The 24,140-nt window shown below is 38.9% G+C and overlaps 1 protein-coding gene across 3 annotated transcripts in view; it reads right to left on the reverse strand.

The window, feature by feature from the left end:
* The window catches only part of IKZF3 (IKAROS family zinc finger 3), a 79,439-nt gene that overhangs the window by 26,803 nt on the left and 28,496 nt on the right, over positions 1-24,140 (reverse strand). For 2 of the 3 annotated variants that reach the window (XM_010991813.3, XM_064496042.1), the window contains one exon: positions 821-1,081. The exons of the other annotated variant lie outside the window; for it this stretch is intronic. In XM_010991813.3, the coding sequence (XP_010990115.1) occupies positions 821-1,081 (261 nt within the window). The remainder of the gene's footprint in view (positions 1-820; positions 1,082-24,140) is intronic. 3 annotated transcript variants of the gene reach the window in all.

Genomic DNA, 24,140 nt, shown 5'->3' on the forward strand with positions numbered 1-24,140 from the left:
CTGTTCTTATTGGGATCAGATGGGAGCTGCATTTCAAGGCAAGCATAAGACTTACTTATGGAATCTTCCCTCTAGAAGGGAAAAAGCACTCACCTAGCAAGGCTACTTAAGGTATCACCTTGTCTTGGATCAAAGCAAAACAAACAAACAAACAAAAAAAAACCCCCAAAAACAAGAGTAGCTTTAGAAGAGCTTTCTAGATTTGTTTTTACATTACTTAGCATTCCTCTTGAATATAATCTCAATCTGTAAAAAGAGTCACAGACCCAAGTTCTCATAAGGTATAGAGGGCCAGAAATGCCTTTTAAAGTCTTTAGATCCGATGTTAGATGGAGTCTATTTGGCTCAGTGGGACTGTTGTGTTTGTATGCATTTCTGTAGACTGCTTTTTTGTTGTCCGAAAATAAATTTTTTGAACTGTCAATAAAAACTACATCCTTTCATCTGCCAAATTTGAACCCAAGACAATAAGGAGATCTGCTTTTTTAAAAGTTATGCAAAAATATATGGAAGATGCTTAAGAAGTGTATCACACAATTCAACTCCTACTTATTAACTGAAGAAAAATATTTGGCTGACCTAGAACACCGTGCTCTCTACAGTCTTCCTTTATTCACAGCATTTGCAATATGTTTGCCACATGCATGGTGAAGGAGGGCTACAAATCACTGGGTAATGGAAATGCAGAGAAGGAGAGATGCAACAGAATTAAAGCAAAAAGCAAGAATAATCAAAAGTAAGCCCTAAATTCCACCACTTCACTTCTCATGTGGCTGCATTAGGACAGTTTACGGAAGAATGGATAAAGGAGACTATTTACCAGTATGGCTCCGCTTATGAACCATTAAGACATTGAAGCTAATGCAGGACAATCCACACACATCGCAGTTCATCTTGCCACTGGTTGGCCTGCTACTATCATATGAGACAACATGTCTCTCCAACTTAATGTTTTCATATTCATCATATTCTCTTGAATAGCTGTAAGGAATTTCAGGCTCTTCTGCATTTCCCATGGGCTCTGGCTTTAAAACATTCTCCTCCCTTTCACTGTATTCATCTTTCACTTTCATTGAATCATCTGCAGGGAGGAAAATGCAAGAAATGAACAATGATTGTATTTGGAGCTATCAAAGCAGCTCAGAGAGCAGAGACCCACAGCTGATAATTAAATACCAAGTGAAGCTAACATAATATTGTACATCTACCAGGCAAGAAAACACCATTAGGAAGATCACTCATTATCTGAATTCAGAGCCACAGTCTGGGGAGAACACACACACACACACACACACACACACAGATGACAGCATTTTAGTCCATCCAGAAAATTCGAGATAACAGATTTTAGCTATGACTGCTCAAAGCAACTATGAAAAACACATTTTGAGCAATTCTTCTCCAGTGCTGGGGGAGAAGAAAGGTTCTCAGATCTACTACCTTTCTCGGTGGCTGCAGTTAAAAGGCAAGCTGATGTGATCTTTGGTTTCAAGAAGATAATACTGTTTTAATCCTTCAAATGCATCCAACTGAAGCCACTAAGATTGAGAGTTGAATAGTTAATATGTTTTTTTTTCCTTCTGATTTTTAGCCTTGCATTGCCTCTCCCCTCTTCCATGTATATGAACTGCTAAAATGAGTTTTATCTCTCTATCTCTCTTGGAACTGATAAAGAGACAACACTGAACATAGAGGAAGCCGGCAGTGCTAGTGAAATACTGTTGAGAAAGATAAAAGGAGAAGTCATCCTCTAACATAACCTTCTCAGGAGTCCCTTTCATTGACACAGGTAAATGGACCACCTACAGCCCAGTTAGGGAGGGCTAGAGTTGTAGGACCGGATAGGAGAGGAGGGGCTGGCCCAAGTGTGTTGGCTGATCAGGCACTGTCTTAAAAAGAGTTGCAACACTCTTTGAAGCCGAAGAACGTAAGAAATAAAGAAGGAAAATTTATGTACTGACACTAAGACAACCCAAATATTTGCCTGACGTAATAATAATAAACATTTAAAAGAGATTTTTCATATACAAAACATGCTGCATAAATGTTTACAACTTGAAAAATTCATTCTTAGAAACTGGAAACTGTAATGCTCCGTGAGGAACCACAAATCAATTTCAAGGCTGGAAGGGAATTTAGAGATCATCTAATCCAACCTTCTTGTTTTTCAGATAAGGAAACCCGGGAATGGAGATGTTTTCGGTGAGTTGTCCAAGGGTTACACAGTCAGTTAATAGCAAATATGTGATTAGAACACTGAACTTGGATTTGCCCTCACCTTTGGACATGCAAAGCCTACATGGCTCCTTACTGACATATTCCACACTCCTTCATCAGTGGTGTAGACGTTAAAAACCAAAACACGCTGAAGCAAAGATATTTTAAAAAAACGACATCCCTTCCAAACAACACCAGTAAATGCAGCTCCTGTTGCCACATAGGAGGAAGTACGACTGCAGCTGTGCCTGGCTTGCTACCTTCAACTCAAGTTTCAATTTTCACTTCTATCAGGGTTACCTTTCATCTATATTAACTGTGTTTGCTTAATAGAGCAAGACAGGGTCTAACCACCAACAGAGGAGCCACTGCTGCAACGCTGTTCCAGTGCTTCTTACCACGGTTCATGGTTCACAACCTTTCACTCTTTGATTAGAAGAGACGCAGGGCTGTAGGAGATATCCAGCATGTGTCAAATTTGCCCATCCTATGCGTCTAGGTTCTATATGAATTGATAGCCATTTCCTACATGGAAAGAGTTGCATTCCCTTCTTTCTCTGGACACATTTTGCCTGCTGTCAGATGGAATTTGCTTAAGCGGTTTTTTTTTTTTTTTTTAATTTTTTTTTAAAGAGAAGGATGCACCTGAGGCTGGTACCCTCCTCCCTTCCTTCATCACTCCAGCTGTGGGTGATATCCCACCAAAGCTTGAGTGCTCTTCAGTTTGCATGTAGGCGTTTAAAAGAACCTCAACGGAAAACTTCAGCTACTGAAAACCAAAAACAGCACATAGAAAGGGCCAGCAGAAAAGGATCCTTTTCATTTTGGCTATAAAATGTTAATATGAACAGACTCAGGCCATTCTGCGGTCAGTGACAAATGAAAACTAGTAAGATCAATATTTCAAGTCTTCCTGAAAATGCAAGACGTAAGAGGGTTGCTCCTTCCCTCAGGATTTTGGCTTCATGGGCTTGATCTAGAACTCAATATGACACTGACCTGGCTCAAAAGAAATTCTTGGCTTTTTCCCTTTAGGACTTAGCTGTAGAATAAGGAAGACATCGAGACCCAGGGCCCTAAGGGAACACGTAAGAGTCACATGGACAGGGCATCAAGGAAGTCCCTTGGACTTTGGACCAAAAGAGCTCCGGCTATAGTTATTGTTTTGCCCTTGGAGTCTCACTAGTTTTAGATAAAAGACCCGGATGGCATCTCTGCATGGTTACTGGGGACCAGCAATTTCTTAATGGTTTACCATGTGAAGCTAAACAGAGTTGAATGTTAGAATAGATTCGTATCTAAGATATGAAAGGGATTCCTGAGAGATTATTGGGCTTAGCACCCAGCCTCCAAATATAGTCCACCAAAACTACCAGGAGAGACACTAGTCTGTCCAACGAAGAGATTCATTCCATCCCTTGGGAGGAAGATTTCCTGGAGCAGAGGAAAGGGGCGGGGCATTCTACTTAGTATCCTTGAAAATAATAATAAACATGTCTAAAGTCAAACTTGTCATCTTTGAACCCAAACTTGCTTCTAATGTATTACTTCTTTCTAGTTACATATGACATCTTCCTTCTTCCAGCCTCCAAGTCTTGAAACTGGAATCCTTTTCTTCCAATCTCTACATCACATCAGTCTCCAAGACCAATAGAGTCTATGTCTGCAGGCTCTCCAATGACAACTCCTCTTTTCTATTCCCTTTGCAATTTCCTTTAGCCTCTCAGCCCCTCATAACTAAACTCATCCTCTCTCAACATTTCTTTCTGATAGATATAATACAAAAGTAATCTATGCTTACTGTCTCTACGGTCTCAAAACTGATGTCAAATTCCCTGTGATCTGGCTTCTGCCTCCAATTCTAATGCTGATTCACTGCTCCTCTGAAGATCATCGATAATCTCCTGATTCCTAAATCCAGCGGCCTTTTGTGTTCATTCTCCCCAACTTCTCTGTAGCCCTCAACACTGCTGACCACCGCTTGTTGTTCCACTATATTCCTACTTCTTCGGTGAAACTGTGCCTTGTTTCCTCACCCTTCTAATTGCTTCTTTTTCTAGCTCCTTTTCCTCCCTCTGCCTCCTAAATACTGTCCTCAACCCTCTTTTTTCTTCCCTCTGCACCACCTCCCCTATGGCAATTTCATCCTCTCTTAAGGCTTCAGCTAGCAATTTATATGATTAATCCCCAGATACAGATCTCCAGGTATAATCTTCCCCTTTTCTTCAGTTCTCTGATCCCAAAGGCCTCCTAGGTATCATCACAGTTATGCAGGCTAGAATCTTGAGCATCATCTTTCCTTCCTCTTGCTTGTGCCCCACATTTAATCACCCATTGTACCATCTCTCCAATCTTCTTCTCCTCCCCACTGTTTTGCACGCCCATCACCCTAAATCTCAGACCCTGATTGCCCTCCTCACTCCTGCAGTAGCCTCCAGATTGCTCTCCCAGCCCCCTCTGCCTCTCCTTTCCAGTTCATTCTATACGCTTCCACCAGATGGTTCTTCCTAAACTAGAGCCCTGGTCATTTCGTGACTCTGTCCAAATTCGTCAATTCTATCTGCTGCCAACAAAATAAAGCCCAAACTCAGAAAGAAAGAGTTTTAAAGGCCTTTCAATATCTGACTCCCAACCTATCTTTGTAATGCTGATGCTGAATACTCAGATGTCTCTAACCTAACTAAGCAACTTCTAAGTATCACCTTCCTTTTATTATTTCCACTGCTTAAAAAGTCTTTCCCCAACATTGCTACAGATCAAAATCCTACACATCTTTTAAGGCCAAACTAATACGCCATTTTCCCCTACTATGCCCTCCCTGATCTCTGTAGCTATAAAATAATTCGTTCCTTCCTTTTCTGAGTTATTTGTAAACTTACCTCATCTCCCATATGGACATGTAAGCTGAGATCAGAAGCTACACAGGTCTGGTTTTTTGTTTTTGTTTTTATAGACTCAGTAATCCCTATGACATTGCTTGACCTGTATCTGTAAGACCATAGGTTGTGGGGGTTTTAAATAGAAAATTTTGGGGTCCCATCATAGGTCTACTAATCTGGGTGTGGCGACTGGAAACATGCATTAAAAAACACACTCTCTAGGTAAATCTTATGCACGGTGGAGTTTGAGAACCACTATTTGAGAGTCTGACACAGTGCTCTGCATAATGTACATATACAGTAAACAGTTGATACATGAATATACCCCTCCGTTAGCCTCCTAACTGGTCCATGGTGTAAGCAGCCTCTATTTTAGATTATATCTTATTGCCAGATTAATCATCTGGTAGCACTAAAACCTTTGTTCAGAAACTTACAATGATTTCATTTTGTTTACAGAGTGAAGTTCAAATTTGTTAGTGAGACATTCAAGGGCCTGTCCAGAACCTGCCCCAAGCTGATCTAATCATCTCATTTATCACTAGTCTCCTTGAATCATCCTTCTCCCTAGACTAGAACCTTGCTACTCAAAGTGAGGTCCTTGGATCTGCAGTTCCAGCATCCCCAGAGAGCTTGTTAGGAATACAGACTCCCAGGTCTCACCCCAGACCTACTGGATCAGGTTTTCCATTTTAACACATCCTCAAGGATTCTTACACACATTAACGTTTGAGAAACACAGCAGCAATCTTACCAGCTGCGGTTTTCCAAGCCTCTTCTCTAACCTTCCCTTTACCTAAAATGCTCTTCCCTACGTCAACATCCTATTCAAACTTCCAGATGCTGTTTAAATGCCATTTCTTCCATGAAGTCTTTCTTGATAAAAAAAAAAAAATTCTCCTGCTTCTGTGTTTGTAAAACACTACAGGTAAAACCAATAATATTGTTCCACAGATTTACACTACACATTCAGAGATGTTTCTCGTCATTTTCCACTGATTTGCAGTTGTCAGTGGCTGGCAACACCCGAACAGTTAACAAAGGCAGAAAATTTAAAGACTGGCAAGAAATATTTGAATATACTTAAGGAGTGGCCCCACAGTATCCTGAAGTGTTTTGTAAAGTGAGCAGACCTTTTGTAATGTGAACAACCTCCCGTTTTATTTAGTTTTGTAAATTCCAGCCTCTTATTATATGTATCAAGTTTCTTAGACACGTGACTTAAATTGCCACTTAAAAGACTGTCAGGAATCTTCCCAGGCACTAGCAATATTTTATTTCTCAAGCCAGGTGGTGGGTCCATGGATGCTTGTTTTGTTTTTATGCTTTAAACTATGCATGTAATTATATTTGCCTCTTTGTATGTATGATATATTTTATAATCAAAAAATGTTAAAGGCTTCCTGAGTAAATTTTTTTATAATTGAGCTTGTGGAAAAAAGAACATACCAAACCACAAACTGCTGATAAAGGTAATTGCTAAACATTCCCAGAGGGGGGAAAAGATGTCTAAATTGAATCTAACCCATAGAAAATTAGATTAAGCTGAACTTCTTTCTAAAGGAGCTACTCTGGGGTACAATTGCTCCATCTTTGTCTATGTTCTGGAGGCCTCTTAGGAAGATGACACACACACACACACACACCCCAGAGAGAATTTTGTAGGCTGAAGAGAACAAAGGCTTGGCTCACTGGGGCTGATGCACATGGTTTCATTTCCTGGGGTGATGGTTATCACATGAAAGGCTTGCACTCCAGAGTAGACATTTTTGGTTTCACCTGAGACACTGCAAAAACAATGGGTCTTGGAAAGGATCCAACATCTAAATCCTTCAGGGGCAATAGCAGTCTCAGCCAACTGTGCCTCAGTTTGTTTTTACAGGCACATAAAATGCTCAGTTGGGGAGAAGAACCTATCAAAGATGGGAAACAGAGCAGGCAACTTGGGTGTCTTCGATGGCATGTTGTTAGTATGAGTTTTCCAGTGTAAAAAAACAGGTTCTGAATTTCCACTCTGAACTATGAGATCTCAGGATCCAACTCAAAGAAGGACAAAGTTTGGAGTAATAGCCTCAAGTTTGCCAGAGATATTGTGAGAAGGGACAAAACGAGATAGGGGCTGTTAGACAGGGAAGTACACAAAAGGGTGATGTTGTTTAAGTGTTTTACAAGGATTGGGGGTCATAACCATGAAATCCTCAGCACATGCAAAAGTCAACTGGATAACAAAGAAGCTTAATCATCTTAATGTGGCATTTTAATGATGCCACTGATTTGCTATGCCAATTCAGAGATAATGAGGCCCTAATGCTACAGATGTTCAGCCAGGCTAAAAGAAAGGGAGAGTGGGCTTTTCTAGCGTGCCATTTTCTAACTATCCAATTAAACAAATTGTGAAAGCATCTAAATAGTTTACCAGGTTTTGACAGCTGTTAATAGGATTTAGAAGCTTGAAGCACTAAAGAGCAAAATGGGAGATATATGGATTGTAGGTATTTAGCCTACAGAGTTTGCTGTTATCACTCAGTATAGTACAAACAGATTAACTAGAACAGTTCTCCTTATAAAATTAATGTCTCCACTCCTTTCCCACAATGGCTTCTTTGTATTATGAACAAGAACACTGAAATTACGGGTCATTTTCATTTCCTAATTTACATTTTTATGTATAAAATGAGGAGGAGAAGAACTAATGTTATTTTGAAAACTAAAGGATAAGAAGTTTTTGTTTTTGCTAACCAGTAAAATCATAAAGCATCAATGAAAATAAAACTTTTGGTCATTGATTTATAGTGTCCATTATGTTTTCATTTTTCTCTTCTTTTAGATTCTAAAGTGACAGACATCTAGCAATGTTTAAAACACCTATTTTAAAATTAGGAAAAAACTGAAAAAGGTGAATCAGACTAATAAGAGATAAAACATCATTATCTCAATAGCAACAAAAAAAGAGGTAGCAGTTTGGATAATAAAATAAAACACATTCTTATCAGACTTTTAAATTGTCCTTAAAGAAGCTAAACTGGTAATTAGTAAATCATGTCACTTCAAATTCAAGAGCATTAGTGTGAAAACAGGAAGAAAGTCTCAGTTGCAAAGGAACCATCCTCAGTTTTACTAATGACATTAATCTTTGCCTTATTATCTGACTATCAAATAGCTCGTTCATTGCCATAATAGTAAAAATAATTTTGCTTAATAATTTCAGTGCTATTATTTGCTTCCCTTTTAGAATGAGAGAAGACTTATTACTTTTAACAACAGGAGTATACTGCACATCAGCAGTGGGTAAGGGTCCAGCTGCTCAGTTGGGCCAAGCTCTTCAGCTATCGTGAGGCCAGGTGAAGTCTTTTATCTTGAGTTGTTGTGAGGATTGAAAAACATGATGCACAGAAGTGCCTTCTTAACTATAAAAAAGTACACAATTGTATTTTTTCATTTCTATCCCTGATAACTACGCACTTTTTCTATTGATTATTTAGCCTATGTACTATTTTATATTTATATTTCTGAGAAGTAACTGCTATCCATTGAAAAATTATGACTGAAAATACATTTTAAAAAGTTAAGGTTGGATGGATCTAGAGATTATTATACGAAGTGAAATGAATCAGACAGAGAAAGACAAATATCACATGATATCACTTACATGTGGAATCTAAAAAGATGATACAAATGAACTTATTCACAAAACAGAAACAGGCTCACAGACATAAAAACAAACTTAAGGTTACCAAAGGGGAAGTGGTAGGAGAGGGATAAATGAGGAGTTTGGGATTAATAGACACACACTATTATATATAAAATAGATAAACAACAAGGTCCTACAATATAGCACAGGGAACTATATTCAATATCTTGTAATAACCTATAGTGGAAAGGAATCTGAAAAAGAATATATATACATACACACACACATACACACACATATATAACTGAATCACCTTGTTGCAAACCTGAAACACAATATTGTAAATCAACTATACTTCAATTTAAAAAAAAGAGGCTAAGGTTTTAGATGTTGCCTAATCACACTAGAGGTAGACTAAAGTATGTACCTGGTAGACATTTCATTTATAAATCCAGAAGAAAAAACTTCCTTTTCATTAATAGTTCCCTTTCTTTTCATTCATAATTTCAAATTGGATAGATTATTCACTCTATCTTTCTTTTGACAGAACTCAATTAAAAAATTTAAAGCATATTAAAATATAATTCTTAAAAAAATTTATTGTTACCCAAATACAGTTAAATTAGTTAAAAACATTCTGACTGTCACAACAGGATCATGGGTAAGGGAAGGACTGAAAATGTCTTCTATATCCAGAGCATAAGTAGTTCTTGGTATACATAGCATGTGTTGTGTTACATGACAATTAACACGTTTATTTCCCATCTAGACTAGAAGTATCTTCAAGGCAGAGGCCAAGTTTTCAAAATATTTGTGTCCATAGTACCTCTCAGAGGGCTCACTTACCACAGGTATCGAATGAATAAATGATGAATGAATGAACTCCTTAGGCAGCCTGAACCAATTCAATGATGGTAAGAAGGCCCGCCAAAGACTAAACGAGTCAGCGTGCTGGAGCACTCCCTAACTCGTTTGCAACAGACTGAAGCTGAGCTGCCACATGCAGAGTTTCTCCTCACGGTGCTTCAGCACAAGCCCCAGGGGCCACAGTGGTCACCAGTTCTCCAGGTGACTTCTTTGCCTGGTGTGGTCTGGCTTCTGCCCCTCCTACTCTGTTACTTTGGAACAAAATGCTACCGACAAGTCTTTCTTTCATTCAGAATTCCCTTGTATACAATTAATCACTCTCTCTCTGAACAGAATTCAATTAAAAAATGTAAAACATATTAAAACATAATTCTTAGAAACATTCAAAAAATTGTTTCTGCTTCTGGAGCCTCTTCCCTGAACTCTATTCACTCCTGGTTCTATTCCTACCTCATTTATTTTCCATGTTTACTCCTCTTTCTCTGCCTCCTAGGTGTGAATAGTCTCAAGGGGCTTGTTTCTTGAACTTTTTGTTTTTTTCACTTTACTTACTCTCCTGACACAACTTTTTGTTGCTGATGACCCCCAAATCTGCATTTCCAGCCAACTTCTCCCTGCTGAGCCCAACAGATACTTCCAGTCACCTCAGGGTTCTTATGCTTGTCTGACATTCAACAAGTTGCAACCTAGCTGGTTGTTTCTCTCTTCTAGACTGCCTTTCCAAAGCTGCTCCTCCTACCGTAGTCCCAGTTTCCCCTTCTGCATAGTGGCTCCTTGAGTCAATGTCTGTATATTATCCCGCTAGCATCCTTAACATTTAGCATGCTGTTTGGTACACAGTTCAGTGAATGCTTACCAAATGAATAGGAGGAAGGAGAGAAAGAAGACAAGAAGCAAGGAAAGAGTAACCAACTATTTGTTCTTTGCTTCTAGTACAAAATTAAGGTTAAAGATGTTTCCCCCCAAATCGTGCAGATTGTAATCTTGCCTAAAAGTAGCCTTATTAGGCCATAGCCGAGGAAAACAATAAAATGTATTTTTAACTTAAGACACACCAACCAGACCCAAAGGGTATAAAGGATTCTTGAAAGAGAAAGAAATAAGCATAAGGATTAAGAATTAGAAGATTCTTGCTCTTTTTAAGCATTAAATTAATAAAAACAAAATATATACAAAATAATATAAAATTTACCATCTGCTACATGTTATGTGGACTTTTCTTCCTCCATTTCCCTCTGGAATTAGAGCACTAAGAAACAATAGAAGGAACTCAGCGCCGACTTATCCTAGGTGAACGTACAACATTAAAAGCACATGAGAGAATAAGCTATCTTGTCGCCGGAACATGCTCATCCCTGGGGGTAAAGAATAACTGCTTAACAGCTGCCCAGTGACATACTTCCAAGCTGCAAGCAAAGATGCATCCTCGCTCCACCAGAAGCTGCAGAGGGAATACTGCCTGGCAGAATACAACTAGGATGGAATCCAGCCAACAAACTGGAGTGCATGCCCTTTTCTAGTTCCAAAGGCAACTCCTAATGATCACAAATAGAGGTTTCTAGTCACAGTATTAAAACAGCACCAGAATGGGTACTGAGAATTATAAGGAAGGGACAATATCGTATTTCACTCTTATTTTGCCCACTGAAGATAGACCTGAATGTCTTTTAAAAAAAAAAGTTCTTATGAAAGAGCATGAACTTTGGAGTAAGACAGAATCTAGGTTCACGCTGTACTAACTAGCTGGGTGTTCTAAGCAAGTCACTTGACTTCTGTGAATTTTCTTATTTGTATAATGATGATAATATCTACACCTAATAGGGTTGTTACCATAATTAAATTAGACAAAATAATGTATATAAAGGCCTAGCATAGCAGCTGACACATAATATCTTCACGATCTTGGAATCAATTTCTTAGATTTGATACCAAAACATGATTCGTAAGTGAAAATATCTTGCAATTCAGTAGTAAGACAAGTAACCCAATTACAAAATGTGAAAAAGATTTGAATTGACATTTCAAAGAAATCATACGAATGAACAATGAGCAAATGAAAAGATGCTAACGTCATTAGTTATTAGACAGGTGTAAATTAAAACCACGATGAGATATGTCTTCACACCCACCAGAATGGCTATCATCAGACAGACAGAGAATACAAGCTTTGGTGAGTGTGTGGAGAAAACAGAGCCCTAACACATTGCTGGTGGGAATGAAAAGTGGTGCAGCCATTTGGAAAAAATCTGGCAGAATCGTAGGCAGCTCTCTGAAATGGTTCCCAATAATCCCTGACTCCTAGTTTTCAGATCCTTGTGTAATCTCCCTTTGCATGTGGGTTGGGACTAGGTGATTTGCTTCCAATTAACAGAACATGGCAAAAGTGATGGGAAATCACATCTGTCATTATATTATAAAAAACTGTGACTTCCATTTTGTTCTCATTCTCTCTCTCTCCCTCTCTCTCTGGTACTTCTCAGCTGCTTCTCTGATAAAGTAGGCTAGACAGCCCACATGGCAAGGAACTGAAGGCAGTTTCTAGCCAACCTGTAGTGAGGAAATGAGGCCCTCAGTCCAAAAAACCTTCAAGGAACTAAATCCTGGCAAGCAAATGAGTGAATTGGGAAGCTGACCCTTCCCTACACGAGCCTTCAGGTGACATTGCAATCTGGTGACCTTGATTATAGCCTATGAGAGATTCTGAAGCAGAGGACCCAGATAAGTTGTGCCTGTATTCCTGAGATAATAAATCTGTATTGTTTTAAGTTGCTAAGGGTTGGGATAATTTGTTATACTGTAATCAATAATTAATATAGACTGTTTCTTATAAAATTAAACATACATTTATCATACAACCCAGCAATTTCAGTCTTAGGTAACTATCCCAAAGGAATGAAAGCATACTTCTACACAAAGACTTACACACAAATGCTCATAGCAGGATTATTCATAAAAGCCAAAAGATTGAGACAATCAGAATGTCCATCAATTGGTGAATGGATAAACAAAATGTACTTTATCAATATAATAGAATACTATTCAGAAATAAAGAGAAACAAAGTACTGATACATTCAACAACATAGATAAACTTAAAAAAAAACATTATGCTAAGTGAAAGAAGCCGGAAGCAAAAGACCACATAGTGTATTATTCCTTTTATATGAGATGTGTAGAAATGGTAAGTCTATAGAGACAAAAATCAAATTAGTGGTTGCCTGGGGCTGGGAGTAAGAATGGGGATTGACTACAAACAGGTACTAGGAATTTTCTTAGGGTGATAGAAACGTTCTAAAACATAGTGTCAGGTGCTCAACCCTGTAAATTTACTAAATATCATTGAAATGGACACTTAATGGTATGTAAATTATAACCACACTGAAACTCCTTTTTAAAAAAAGAACAGTATAAGGATTTAAAAAAAAAAAACCAACAACAACTGATAGCCAGCTACAATGATACTGACTCTGTCTCAAGAGGGGAGAGTTTAGCTAATCATTCACCAACTATGACAAAAAGCATCATAGCAAGTGTAGCTTTTGAGCTATGGTTAACCTCATATGACAAATCCTCATATGTATCTTTAACTCCTTTTGCTCCTATGCAATTCATTTCATGCCAACTCATTTTCAAAGAAATTAATAAATGTTGTGTTAAAAAAAACCACAAGTTGTATCTGCTACTTAGCAGTAGGAAAGAGGCTAAAACAACAGTTGGCCTCATAGGACATCTCCTATAATAGGGACTTAATTATTTTATTACCCACTTCAGGAAATACCTAAGTAACTACTGGTTTGCGCTCTCTTTCTGAATTGTACTAAAATCCATACAGATCCAGATTTTTTAACTGTAGTAGTTCTTTGCCACATTTTGTATTTTTCTACCTTTTTATGTCTCACTTGCTATTCTATTAATCATCTAGTGTGCTTTACTAGCCTATGGCTACTAATTAACTAGTGAGCGCTGCCCCTGATCTGCAAGTTAGTGGTGGTGCGAAGCACTTGGGGAAGCTCTCTGAGGGTTCACTCAGGAAATGTGAGAGTTTAGTTCTCCCACAAGAGAAGAAGAAAATAAAGAATCATCTTTTTATATAGTCTAAAACAGAGAACTGGTGCAACTTGAAGGCCAAGAACTGGAAAATCAAGTTGATGGTGAGTAAGAAACAGTTCATATAAAAATGCCAGAAGTAGTCCTGGGTTCCAAGCAATGAAGAGAGGTAATAAAGGTATATTAAGTTGTGTCCAAGTTCTGGTGGTTGACAAGCATGGCCAGAAGCCTAGACTGACTTAAGAGAGGCTGAAAAAGAGCCTTGCCTATCTTCTCTAAGGCTGCTCTGAACTTCCTTGAGGAGTAACAAAGGGTAACAAAGGCATGGCTGGGACTTCTTCTTCTGCAGACGCAGGTGCAGAAAACGCTGGTTCTAACAAATCTCGTCAACGTTTTTAATGCCACCAGACTGACTAATATAGTGAAATATCTACCGCGATCCCATTTTTACTTATTCAGTTGACATAACCAACAAATCTATTAAGGGTAAGGTCACAAATTATTTTTAATTATTAAACTATGGATTTCCATATGTTACTGTTTAGACAGCATCACTCATGCAGAATATGCTTCTCAAGACTGTCATTTCTGCAACCTCAAATCTTGATCCAACAGCAGTCAGTTAAAAAGCAGATTTCAACCAGGCAGCTGAACGAGAGAACATCTGGACCTACCAGTCAGAATGAAAAAGGTCACATGTTAAATCCAGATAATCTTGTTTATTGGTGTTTGAAGGTTATACACCAAGGGCTGGATTACCAGGGTCCTCCTTTAGGCCTGGCTCTGACAGCTTCATTCACCTGCTCCGTGTGTGACACTTTAAAATCTAAAGCTTTAAAACTATGGCATTGTCAGTCACTTCCAAATGTAATTTTCCTAATTTTAAGTCTGAATACTACATCAGCCTATTACTAGACTGCTGAGTATTAAATGCTGGAAGAAACCACGTAACAGAATTGTCAGGGGCAGATGATGTCTATTCTTTTAAAAGTAGTTTTCCAAATTGCTGTCCAGCATTTTTCTATGGATGAAGCATTTCCAACATTCTCTATCAAAATTAAGAAAAAGGAAAGGCCTTTGAACCAGCAAGGAATAAAATTAAAAGGTTGCCCCAGGATAGGTTTCAGGTCGATGATGAAGAAAGGGGGATTGTGCCTATCTCGTGATTTTTCATAATTAGTATATATTATTTTATATACCACAGAACGGAACCAAAAGTGTCTGTGTTGGAAGCATACGACCATAACATATGAAACTGTTACAAAAAAGCAAACTCAAGAAGCCCTAAGACCTGATACATTTTGATTAGGGCTTTTGCATCTTTTCTGGGTTGTGGACCTACCTCTCTGAGAACTTTACTCTGTGCCTAGAAAAATGTACTCGTACCGATAAACACAAAATTTCACATAGTTTTGAGAGGTTTCCCAAACCTTGAGGTATCAACTTGAGAATCTTTGTATTAGGCCTTTAAATAGGCTCAGGCTCCTTTATGATACACTTTATATACTTTACATACAGTGGTTGGCTTTCAAATTTCTTGCTCAAGTACTCTCAAAAGAATTTTGAAAAATTATGTTTCACCCTTTTGAATGGGTACAAATGGAATTCAAATATTAGTGATTTGATTTCCTCCCTCATAAATTTAAAAATACATGAATAAGCTCTGAAAAAAATCAGAAACTTTCTCCTTGAACTTCTCTCCATTTCCCTTTTCCCATAGATTTTTTTTTTTTTTTTTTTTTGGTAGGGGGAGGAAATTAGGTTTGTTTATTCATTTATTTAATGGCGGTACTGGGGACTGAACCCAGGGCCTGTTGCATGCTAGGCATGTGCTCTACCACTGAGCTATGCCCTCCCCCTTCCCTTTCCCTGTAGAATTTTATCCTTACATACTATTCTTCTATGCTTGAGTCTTCTGTTGTTCATTGTATCATACGTCTCAACAACAATAACTATGTATAAATAAATATATTTTGATTACCATGAAGTACTATGTGTTAAAAAAATTCTTCAGGATTGAGTTATCATTATAATTATTAGCATACGACTGATGAAAACAATGTAGGTATGTTATAGATCTTGATCAATAATTATTAAATATAAAAAGTAAAATTTGGTCAGAATGCGTCTCTAAATGAGATGGATGGAGAGGGCAGGCATTTATGAAAAGCTTGATTAGAGAAATGATCTAAGTGACTCTTTGTTTGGCATCCTGGAAATATTTACCCTTTAATGCAAAGAAGTAAGATTTGGGATGCATGAGAGATGTGCAGAAAAGTCTCAATGACAGCGGCTTTCGAGGGGAGATCAGTTTTAGAAAAGAGGACATGCTGAAGGTAAAGATCTGGCGACTGATTCTCTTAAAATTACCCACTTCTGTGTAATCCTTGGAAAGTCTCCCCATATCCCAGTTTGAAGAACACCGCTAAAAAAAGGCTCCAATGCCCAAAGGTGCCCACATGCTCTTCTTCACTTTATTTAATCAACAACAGTTATTCAGTGTGCACTGGGAGCACTGCAGGGGATGAATGGATGAATGGATGGTCAGATGGAAAGGCAGAAAGAAAAACAGAAAAATCCTGAGCATTTACAATAGACGCCAAATTTTGGCACAGAAGAAGAATAAGACTAAATAAGACTGTCCTTAAAAAAAAAAAAAAGATTGTCCTTGCCATATCATCCACTCTCTGGGAGACAGTGAAGTCCGGTAAGGCCCTGCCACCATGTAAGATGCATCAATTTGATTATAAGAGGATGTGTGAATTGCCTCCAGCTGTCGGTTCTTCTGCCCTTCTCTGACCAGAGCAAGCTAAAACTCACATGTTATGGGATTAGGTAGGAAGTAACTGCCTTACGATTATGCGAGACTTAAAGTTTCATGTAAGGTCAGTTGTGTCTAGTCTAAACCTCACTGTTGTTGCTTTGTGCTTTTTGTAACAGTATCTACCAAGAAATTCCTATATTTCATCAACTTTGTCATAATGTGACCCCCATACTTTAAAGATAAAATTTCTGGATCCTGCCCAGTATGCTGTGGCGACATCTCACAGACTCTTCTCATCTCTAACACTATTCTCCTCTGTGCAAAAAAAAAAAAGCCCCTCTGACGAATTATGAAAAACGATGACCTAGTGAGCCAGAACAGGATTTCATTCGGTCCTCAGTCCAATGCTGTGCTGGGAAATGCGTAAGAACCCACTCACAGCGGTGGGGGGAGGGCTTATTCATAGCATTTGCTGATGTCAGTGGTATAAATACCATGGCCCACGGCCCGCTTCAAACTATCAACGAAAAGTCAGCCAGCTCACTGAAAATTGAATAAGCCATTCTGAGCTGACTCTGGCACACCGCTGGGACGCCTCCCTTACCCCTCAGCAGGATGCATTCATGTGGTTACCAAACTGTACCAGGGTACACAATGGCCCGGGTCACCATGCCTGGAGCCAAACTTAGTCTGAGCAGCTGAACTCACTTGGCAAGAGCAGGTGCAGTGAGAGTCGGCAGGCACAAACAGGCGTTTCACACGTACTGCTGACCAACTGGACTGGAATCCACATTTTATTCCACACTCATCCTGGTTCCACTCCAAGGAGGCTCTAGTACTACTGCTCTGCAGTTAAGGAAAAGCCAAAGGACGGGGAGAGAGTCTCGGCGGACCCAGGAAGGGCAGTGGGCAGACCTACTTTTCTGTCATCTGTTACAACTGTCCGTTCCTTTTCTGCAGATGCCAAATATCTTCCTAGTTCAATCTGCTACACAGCTTGGTTAAAAGAAAAAAAAAAAAAAAAGAGCGAATCTAGGGGTATTTTTTGTCAAAAAGAGTTAAGGAGAGGTGTCTGGGTTTTATCACCAGCAGAACTTATCCGTTTGACACAGTATGAGCCGTGAAGCCTCTCTGCCCATTGTGAGCACTTACAGAAATCCCCTGTGAGTGAGCTTCTGCAGCAAAGCACTGCTGATTTTGTAAGATAACCCCTGCATCCCATGAGCGACAGGTCTTGATCTGGGCTTGAGAGATGTAATATTTTGATAAAAAACGGCACTTCCTTTTGAAACACGTACTTGCGTGTGCTGAGCAGTACCGCTGGAACCTCAGTGAGCGCCTAGGAGAGGCTGACTCGGTCTCTCCCAGCTCCCTCCAGCCATAGACCCCTCCTTCACACATCTAAATGTAGCAGTAATTAGCATCCATAAACCACAAGTGTGGCTTGGTTTTTTTTTCTCCCCCTTTCAGAAGCATCAGAATAGTTTGTATTTCTCATGAGTGCAAAAAAAAAAAGCTGTACACCTCAAAAGATATTGAGACCCTGACATGGAAAACTACTGAGGATAGGAGCTCTATCTCCTAAGGGAGGAAGAATTATTTTTTCAGCAAACTTTCTAATTAAAGTTCTTTGGCCTAAGCATCACACAAGGTATCACAACAGAGAAAATTGAAGGCCTTTCAAAAAATTATCAAATCCAACTTTCCTCATGGAATCAAGCACGATCCTAACTCTTACACAAAGGAATAAATTAAATAAATGCACTGATTGATCACCTCTGCACAACTAATTAAAAAGAAATCCATCTCACAATGAGTACCAGGTATATCTGATATTTGGTTGCAAAGATTTTAGAGATGAAGGGTGGAGTGCACTGAGTGTATCCCCTAAGTTCATGTCTGTCAGGAACGTCAGAAGGTGGCTTTACTTGGAAACCAGGTCTTTGTAGATGTAATTAGTTAAGAGGAGGTCACACTTGATGAAGGTGGGCTTTTAACCCAATTACTAGTGTCCTTATAAGTGGAGAAGACATACAGAGACACACAGAGGGAGGAAGGCCATGTGATGATGGAGGCAGAGATTAGAGTTATGCTGAGGAACAAGCCAAGGAATACCCAGGATCGCTGGGAGCCACCAGAACCTAGAAAGAGACAAGGAAGGATTCTTTTCTAGAGCCTTTCAGAGGGAGCATGGTGGTGCTTGATTTGGGATTTCCAGCCTCCAAAGCTGTGAGAGAATTAATTTCTGTTGCTTAAAGCACCCAGTTTGTGGTAATCTGTTATAGAAGCCCTAAAAAACTAATGCAAAGGGCAAACGTGCAACTTAAGCAGGATAAATGGCTCATGTTGTTGGATGCTGAGCTATACTGTGCACTTTTAGCCCAGTAGCAGCTCCAGAACAAACCGCCAGTGTAAGTAGAAAGAGATGGTGGTTATTAGGAGAATGCTGAAAAACAGAGGCCAGTAGCATGTTAAATGAGGGAGCTGGCAGCCAAAAAAAAATTTTTTTCTTTTTATATTTTTCTTTTGGAGAGGGGTGGAAGTAATTTGGTTTATTTATTTATTTATTTTTAATGGAAGTACTGGGGATTGAGCCCAAGGACCTCATGCATGCTAAGCATGCGCTCTACCACATGAGCTATATCCTCCCCCACTGATAGCCAAATTTATATTCCCTAATTATTCAAAGAGGAAAAGTAATGCCATCAACATATGTGTGGAGAATCACAACCTCAAAACATACATACGAATGACAGAAACTTTCCTTCCCTCTTCTAAGTGGGAAATGGCCGAGATGGGGATCCAATTTTAGAAGAAGAAGGACTGAAACAAACAGCTGTGAGGTTCCACCTCAGTCACTCTGCCTTGAGCTGCATTTCTTTTTCACAGGGCCCTGCTGAGATGACATTCCACCACTGCGTATATCATCACTACCTAGTTATATTCCTGGGCACACTGCCATTAAGACACATCTTACCTCTAGCCCTGATGTCCAGAGGCTTTATGTTTTAGTGGTTGGTGTGAACACAGGCCAGATACAAGCAATCGGGATGTTCTCTCTCATGATATGTTATGAATCTCGCTTTAACTTCTGCTTTTAACATTATAGTATCTCAATGACATTTTAGATCCACAAGGAAAGTCCCAAGATCCTTTGTGTTCAGTGAAGTGCTTATGATACTCCCAGCACTCATTCAATGCTAAACAAAACTAAAGACCCGGGGAACCCTGGGTTATTTCCTACTGCTCAAGATCAGTCTGACAACAGTTGGAGGTGGTCGCTACTAAGAAGAGAAATAATAACTGTTGACAGGAATCAGTGACCAAGAAGAACTCCCAACCTCTTCAAAAATCCCGGTGGATTATATCACTTCCTAAGTAGGTATTTTTAGAAAGATGTAAATGTGGGCTATCAGGGTTCTTTTTTTCAAAAAGTTTATAATGTAATGGGGTAAAAGTTTGTCATGTACCAACAATTCCAGATAGAGTATATTTAGGCTTAAATAAGTACTAATTAAACACATTCCAAAATCTCAGTTCTAAGACCACATTTGGGGGAGCTGGGACCGTGCAAAAAGGCCTCACAAAGGAAATAAACCAGTGGGTGTAAATATCTCCAGTGCATTAGTCTATCAGATTTAAATTTTCAGGAAGAAAGGAGGAACCAAGTAAGTGGTAACACAACAGTGAACCCACATATGGTTTTATCTGTAACAAATTAACTTACATAAATTGTAGTACAGAGCTATACCCACTCTATATCTGTATGATAAACAGAGCTGTTAGTGATGTACATTTTTCCAATTTTAAAAATAATAGTGTCAGTCTCCCCATTGATGTCCTTTTGATATGTTTACATGAACCTTATTCTTTTCAAGGACCAAAAGCTTTCTTAAGTCATCACATAAATAAATACACTAGGCCAGGAGTCAGCAAACTATGGCTTGCAGGCCACATCTGACCCACTGCCTGTTTTTATCAATAAAGTTACTGAATGCCATGCACATTCATTTCTGTATCTGCTACAGCTGATTTACACCACAACAGCAGAGTTGAGAATCTGCAACAAGGATGGTATTGCCCACAAAGCTTAAGATATTTACTACCTGGCCCTTTCCAGAAAAAAACTGCCAGCTCCTGCACTAGGTTTCTAGAATATACATTTTTTAAAAAATCAAATATCTACGGTAAGGGAATCAAGTAGATTTAAGTTAAACCTTTACACTTTTTAAAAGTTTTTTTTCCAAATATTTTGTTTCTCAAACAACAATTCTAGTTGGGTAAAGACTTTCCCCTCTACAAATTTAGTCTGTCTTTCCACAAGAGAAAAATAAAATGAGTGTTTCTAATTTTTCTATAACATTTCTAAGAGTTGGAAAATTAGAAAGATGCACATGACATTTTAAAATAAGCATGATTATTTTATATTCAGAATTTAAAACATTCCAAGTCTGGTCTTAGTTTCTAAAACTTTTTAGAGGACAATTGAAAGATGCTTCCACTAAACTTAAATAGACTAGGATCCTCTAAAGCAGGCTTTAAAGTTATTTATAATAATTATTACATTATAGCTAAATTTCCCTAATTTCCTTTAAAAGTATAATCCTAACTCTAGTCTTAATGCTTCTCTATGCTGAATATGGCAGAGGTGCCTTAATATATATTAAGATACATTATTAGATATCTTTTACCAGGCAACGCTACTTTCCAATTCTATTATTTTATAATTTAGCATAAATTTGTATATAATGATCATAAAATAATTTGTATATAATGATCATATTATATCTTTTTAAAAAGCAGGGGCCAAACCTTTCCAAAGGTATATGACCCAGATTAGATGCCAGCTTTACATTACACTGCAGTATAGTAATCAGTTTGGTGCTTAATCATGAAATGATGGATTAATCTTTCAATGCTAAAGTTAGCCTATTCATTTCTAAGTCAGGCTTAGTGGAAAGAACTGTTTCTTGTCTTTCCCAAATTATTTAGAATGATTGGCTATATCTCCTAGTCTCTACCACGAACTCCATGACACTCCCAGACCCCTAACAACTAAGGAAGCCCACAGATACACCATTAATCTATGGACAGGGAGTTGGAGGTAAGGTGATAGAAACGGCATAGATGTCATAGCAGCTGAAGGTGACCCTTGGAAGCACTTCTGAAGCAGGGTCCAAACACAGAGGCCAGGAACCTATTGTGTGGGTTCCTAGGGATGTGCTGCACCACATGGCTTTTTACAACATTTGTTTTCAATTCTTATTGTTGAATGGAACTATTTGGTTTCTTGTCTCTATTTGAGTATTTAATCTGTTTTTCCCCCCGACTACCCAAAAACATAAAACTCTTAGGCTACTTCGGAACCCAGAGCAAATTCTAACATAAATTATAAATTCCCAGACCAAAAGTTGTAAAGGGATCATTATTTTAAACCTAAACTTCATGGTGTTACCTACCAGAATGTAGAAACCTAACTCAGAAATGTGCAAGCCAAAGGCACAGTTATCATCTGCCTCATTCTGAGTGTGTCTCCAGGGATGTCACCTTCAAAAAGTTGCATGAAGCTGGTAGAACACCATATGCCTTTCCTCAGCACAAATGACCACATCCTGTGCCAGGCAGCATTTTTCAGTCTCTGTGGTTAAGAACTGGTACAAAGTAATGTATAGCTAGGCAGAGCTGGAATGTTAGTTGAAGCTGTGATTTGAATCTCAGAAGTTTTAGACATAGAACTCCATTTCTTGGTCCCTTAAGAATCTAAGACAAAAGGAGAAGATCCTGGGAAATGATTTTTGTCTTTTTCTTTTCTTCCTTTAAGGAAAAAATGTTGGGGGGTATGTGAAATTTTTTTTAACTTAACAAATATTTATTGCACATCTACTATGGGCCAAGTACTATTCTAGGTCAGCAAATACCTAGAGTGAAAAAGAAAGCTCAAGATTCTGGGTCATGAAGGGTGGAGTGAGAGACACAATAAGCAAATAAACAAAACTCTAAAATTATCCGTTGCAAGTGGCAGGCAGAGAATCAAAATAGGCTACTGTGTCAAAATAGAGACTGGGTTGTCAAGGAAAATCTCTCAGAAGAAATGACAGTAAGATGAGAGCTGAGTGATATTCAGAAAGCAATAGTGATAAGATTTGTCAATATAAATATTGGCATAAATTTCTGTAATGTTAATATAAATATAGTGCTTGAAATTCACCAAAAAATAAAAAAATAAAAAAGCCTGGAAGTATGCCGTAGTGCTATACAGACTACATTTGGGTGGTAGGACCGAAGTGGGCTTTTCTTTTTTCTTTCTACTTCTATGAACTTTCCAAACTGTGGTAAAATACAAAAATATATTTAGTCTTTGTCCCCAATTCCTTACACAGTTCCTAAAACCCTTGAAATTTCCTGAGTGGCAGGTGTGTCTTTTGCTAATCAAAACAAGCCCTTTTCTATCACACCTGAGTTTATGCTACTGAGGTGACTTAGTGTGAGGCCCCTACACGGCCTCAGGTCACCAGAAAGACCAAGTGATTAGAGGGTTGGAACTTTCAGCCCCACCCACCAACCCACCAACAGGAAGGGGAAGAAGGACTGGATACTAAGCTCTATAAAAACTCTTGAACCGTTAAGATTCAGAGAGCTTCTGGTGAGGACATCAAGGTGCTAGGAGGGTGGTGCCCCCACAGAGGGCATGGAAACTCCACACCCTCCCAGCTCATACCTTGCCCTACACACCTCTTCCCTTTGGCTTTTCCTCAGTTGAATCCTTTACAATAAACCAGTAACAGTAAGTAATGTGCTTTCTTAAGTTCTGTGTCATTCTAGCAAATTATCTAACCTGAGGGGTGGTTGTGGGAAATCTTGAATTTGTAGTCAAGTTGGACAAAAGTGCAGGTAATCTGGGGACCTGGTACTTCCAACTGGTGTTTGAAGTGAGGGCTGTCTTGTGGGACTGAGCCCTTAACCTGTGGGTTGGTTCTGCACTAACTCTAGAAGTTAGTATCAGAGTTGTATTGATGGTGAATTGGTGTCTGGAGAATCAGTTGTTGGTGTTGGAAATCAAAGAATAGGTGTCAGGAGTGGGATTTGCTAGAACAGTCCTGGCTCATGGAAACATGTCGTTTGGAAGAAAAAACAGAGAATGAAGAATTTCTGATCCTTGTCCACATGGTCACCTATGTTATGGAGCAGCAGTTGCACTGTGATCAGTTACTAAAGTTAAAATTACCAAGGGTATTCAGAGATGGATCCAACTCTTGGGAAGTTGACTTACTGGATATGTAAGGAAATGCAAACTAATAAGAAAAAAGTGAAATGTACAATTCTTTGGTTGCTGTTATCTGCAATAGCTAAAATGAAATGAAAAGAGAGTTCTGGGTCAGGCCTTAACGATGGACTAAGCTCAGATTTCAGTTGCTCTGTGCTTCAGACACCAGGCTCAGAGCTTCCCAAAGGGAAAAATTACGTGGGAACAGCAGAGTACCTCTAAGACTTCTGGTCATCAAGAAGGTAGTTCATGCAGGGGGAGGGCAAGACCAAGAAACTACCGAAGCCAGGGGGATGGTGTGAAGGAGTTGTCTCATTTGGTAACTCAGTATCGTCAGCTTCCTGAAGAACCTTCACTAAAATGGATAGTGAGAGTGATGAATTTAGGGGCATGGTCTTTAGTTTTGAATGCTACAGAGTGGAAGGGCATGATTGGGTTGATACAGGACCCACAGCTCACTAGGAAATGATCGC

Source organism: Camelus dromedarius, chromosome 16 (genome assembly GCF_036321535.1).
Source record: "Camelus dromedarius isolate mCamDro1 chromosome 16, mCamDro1.pat, whole genome shotgun sequence".
Taxonomy (NCBI): Eukaryota; Metazoa; Chordata; class Mammalia; order Artiodactyla; family Camelidae; genus Camelus; species Camelus dromedarius.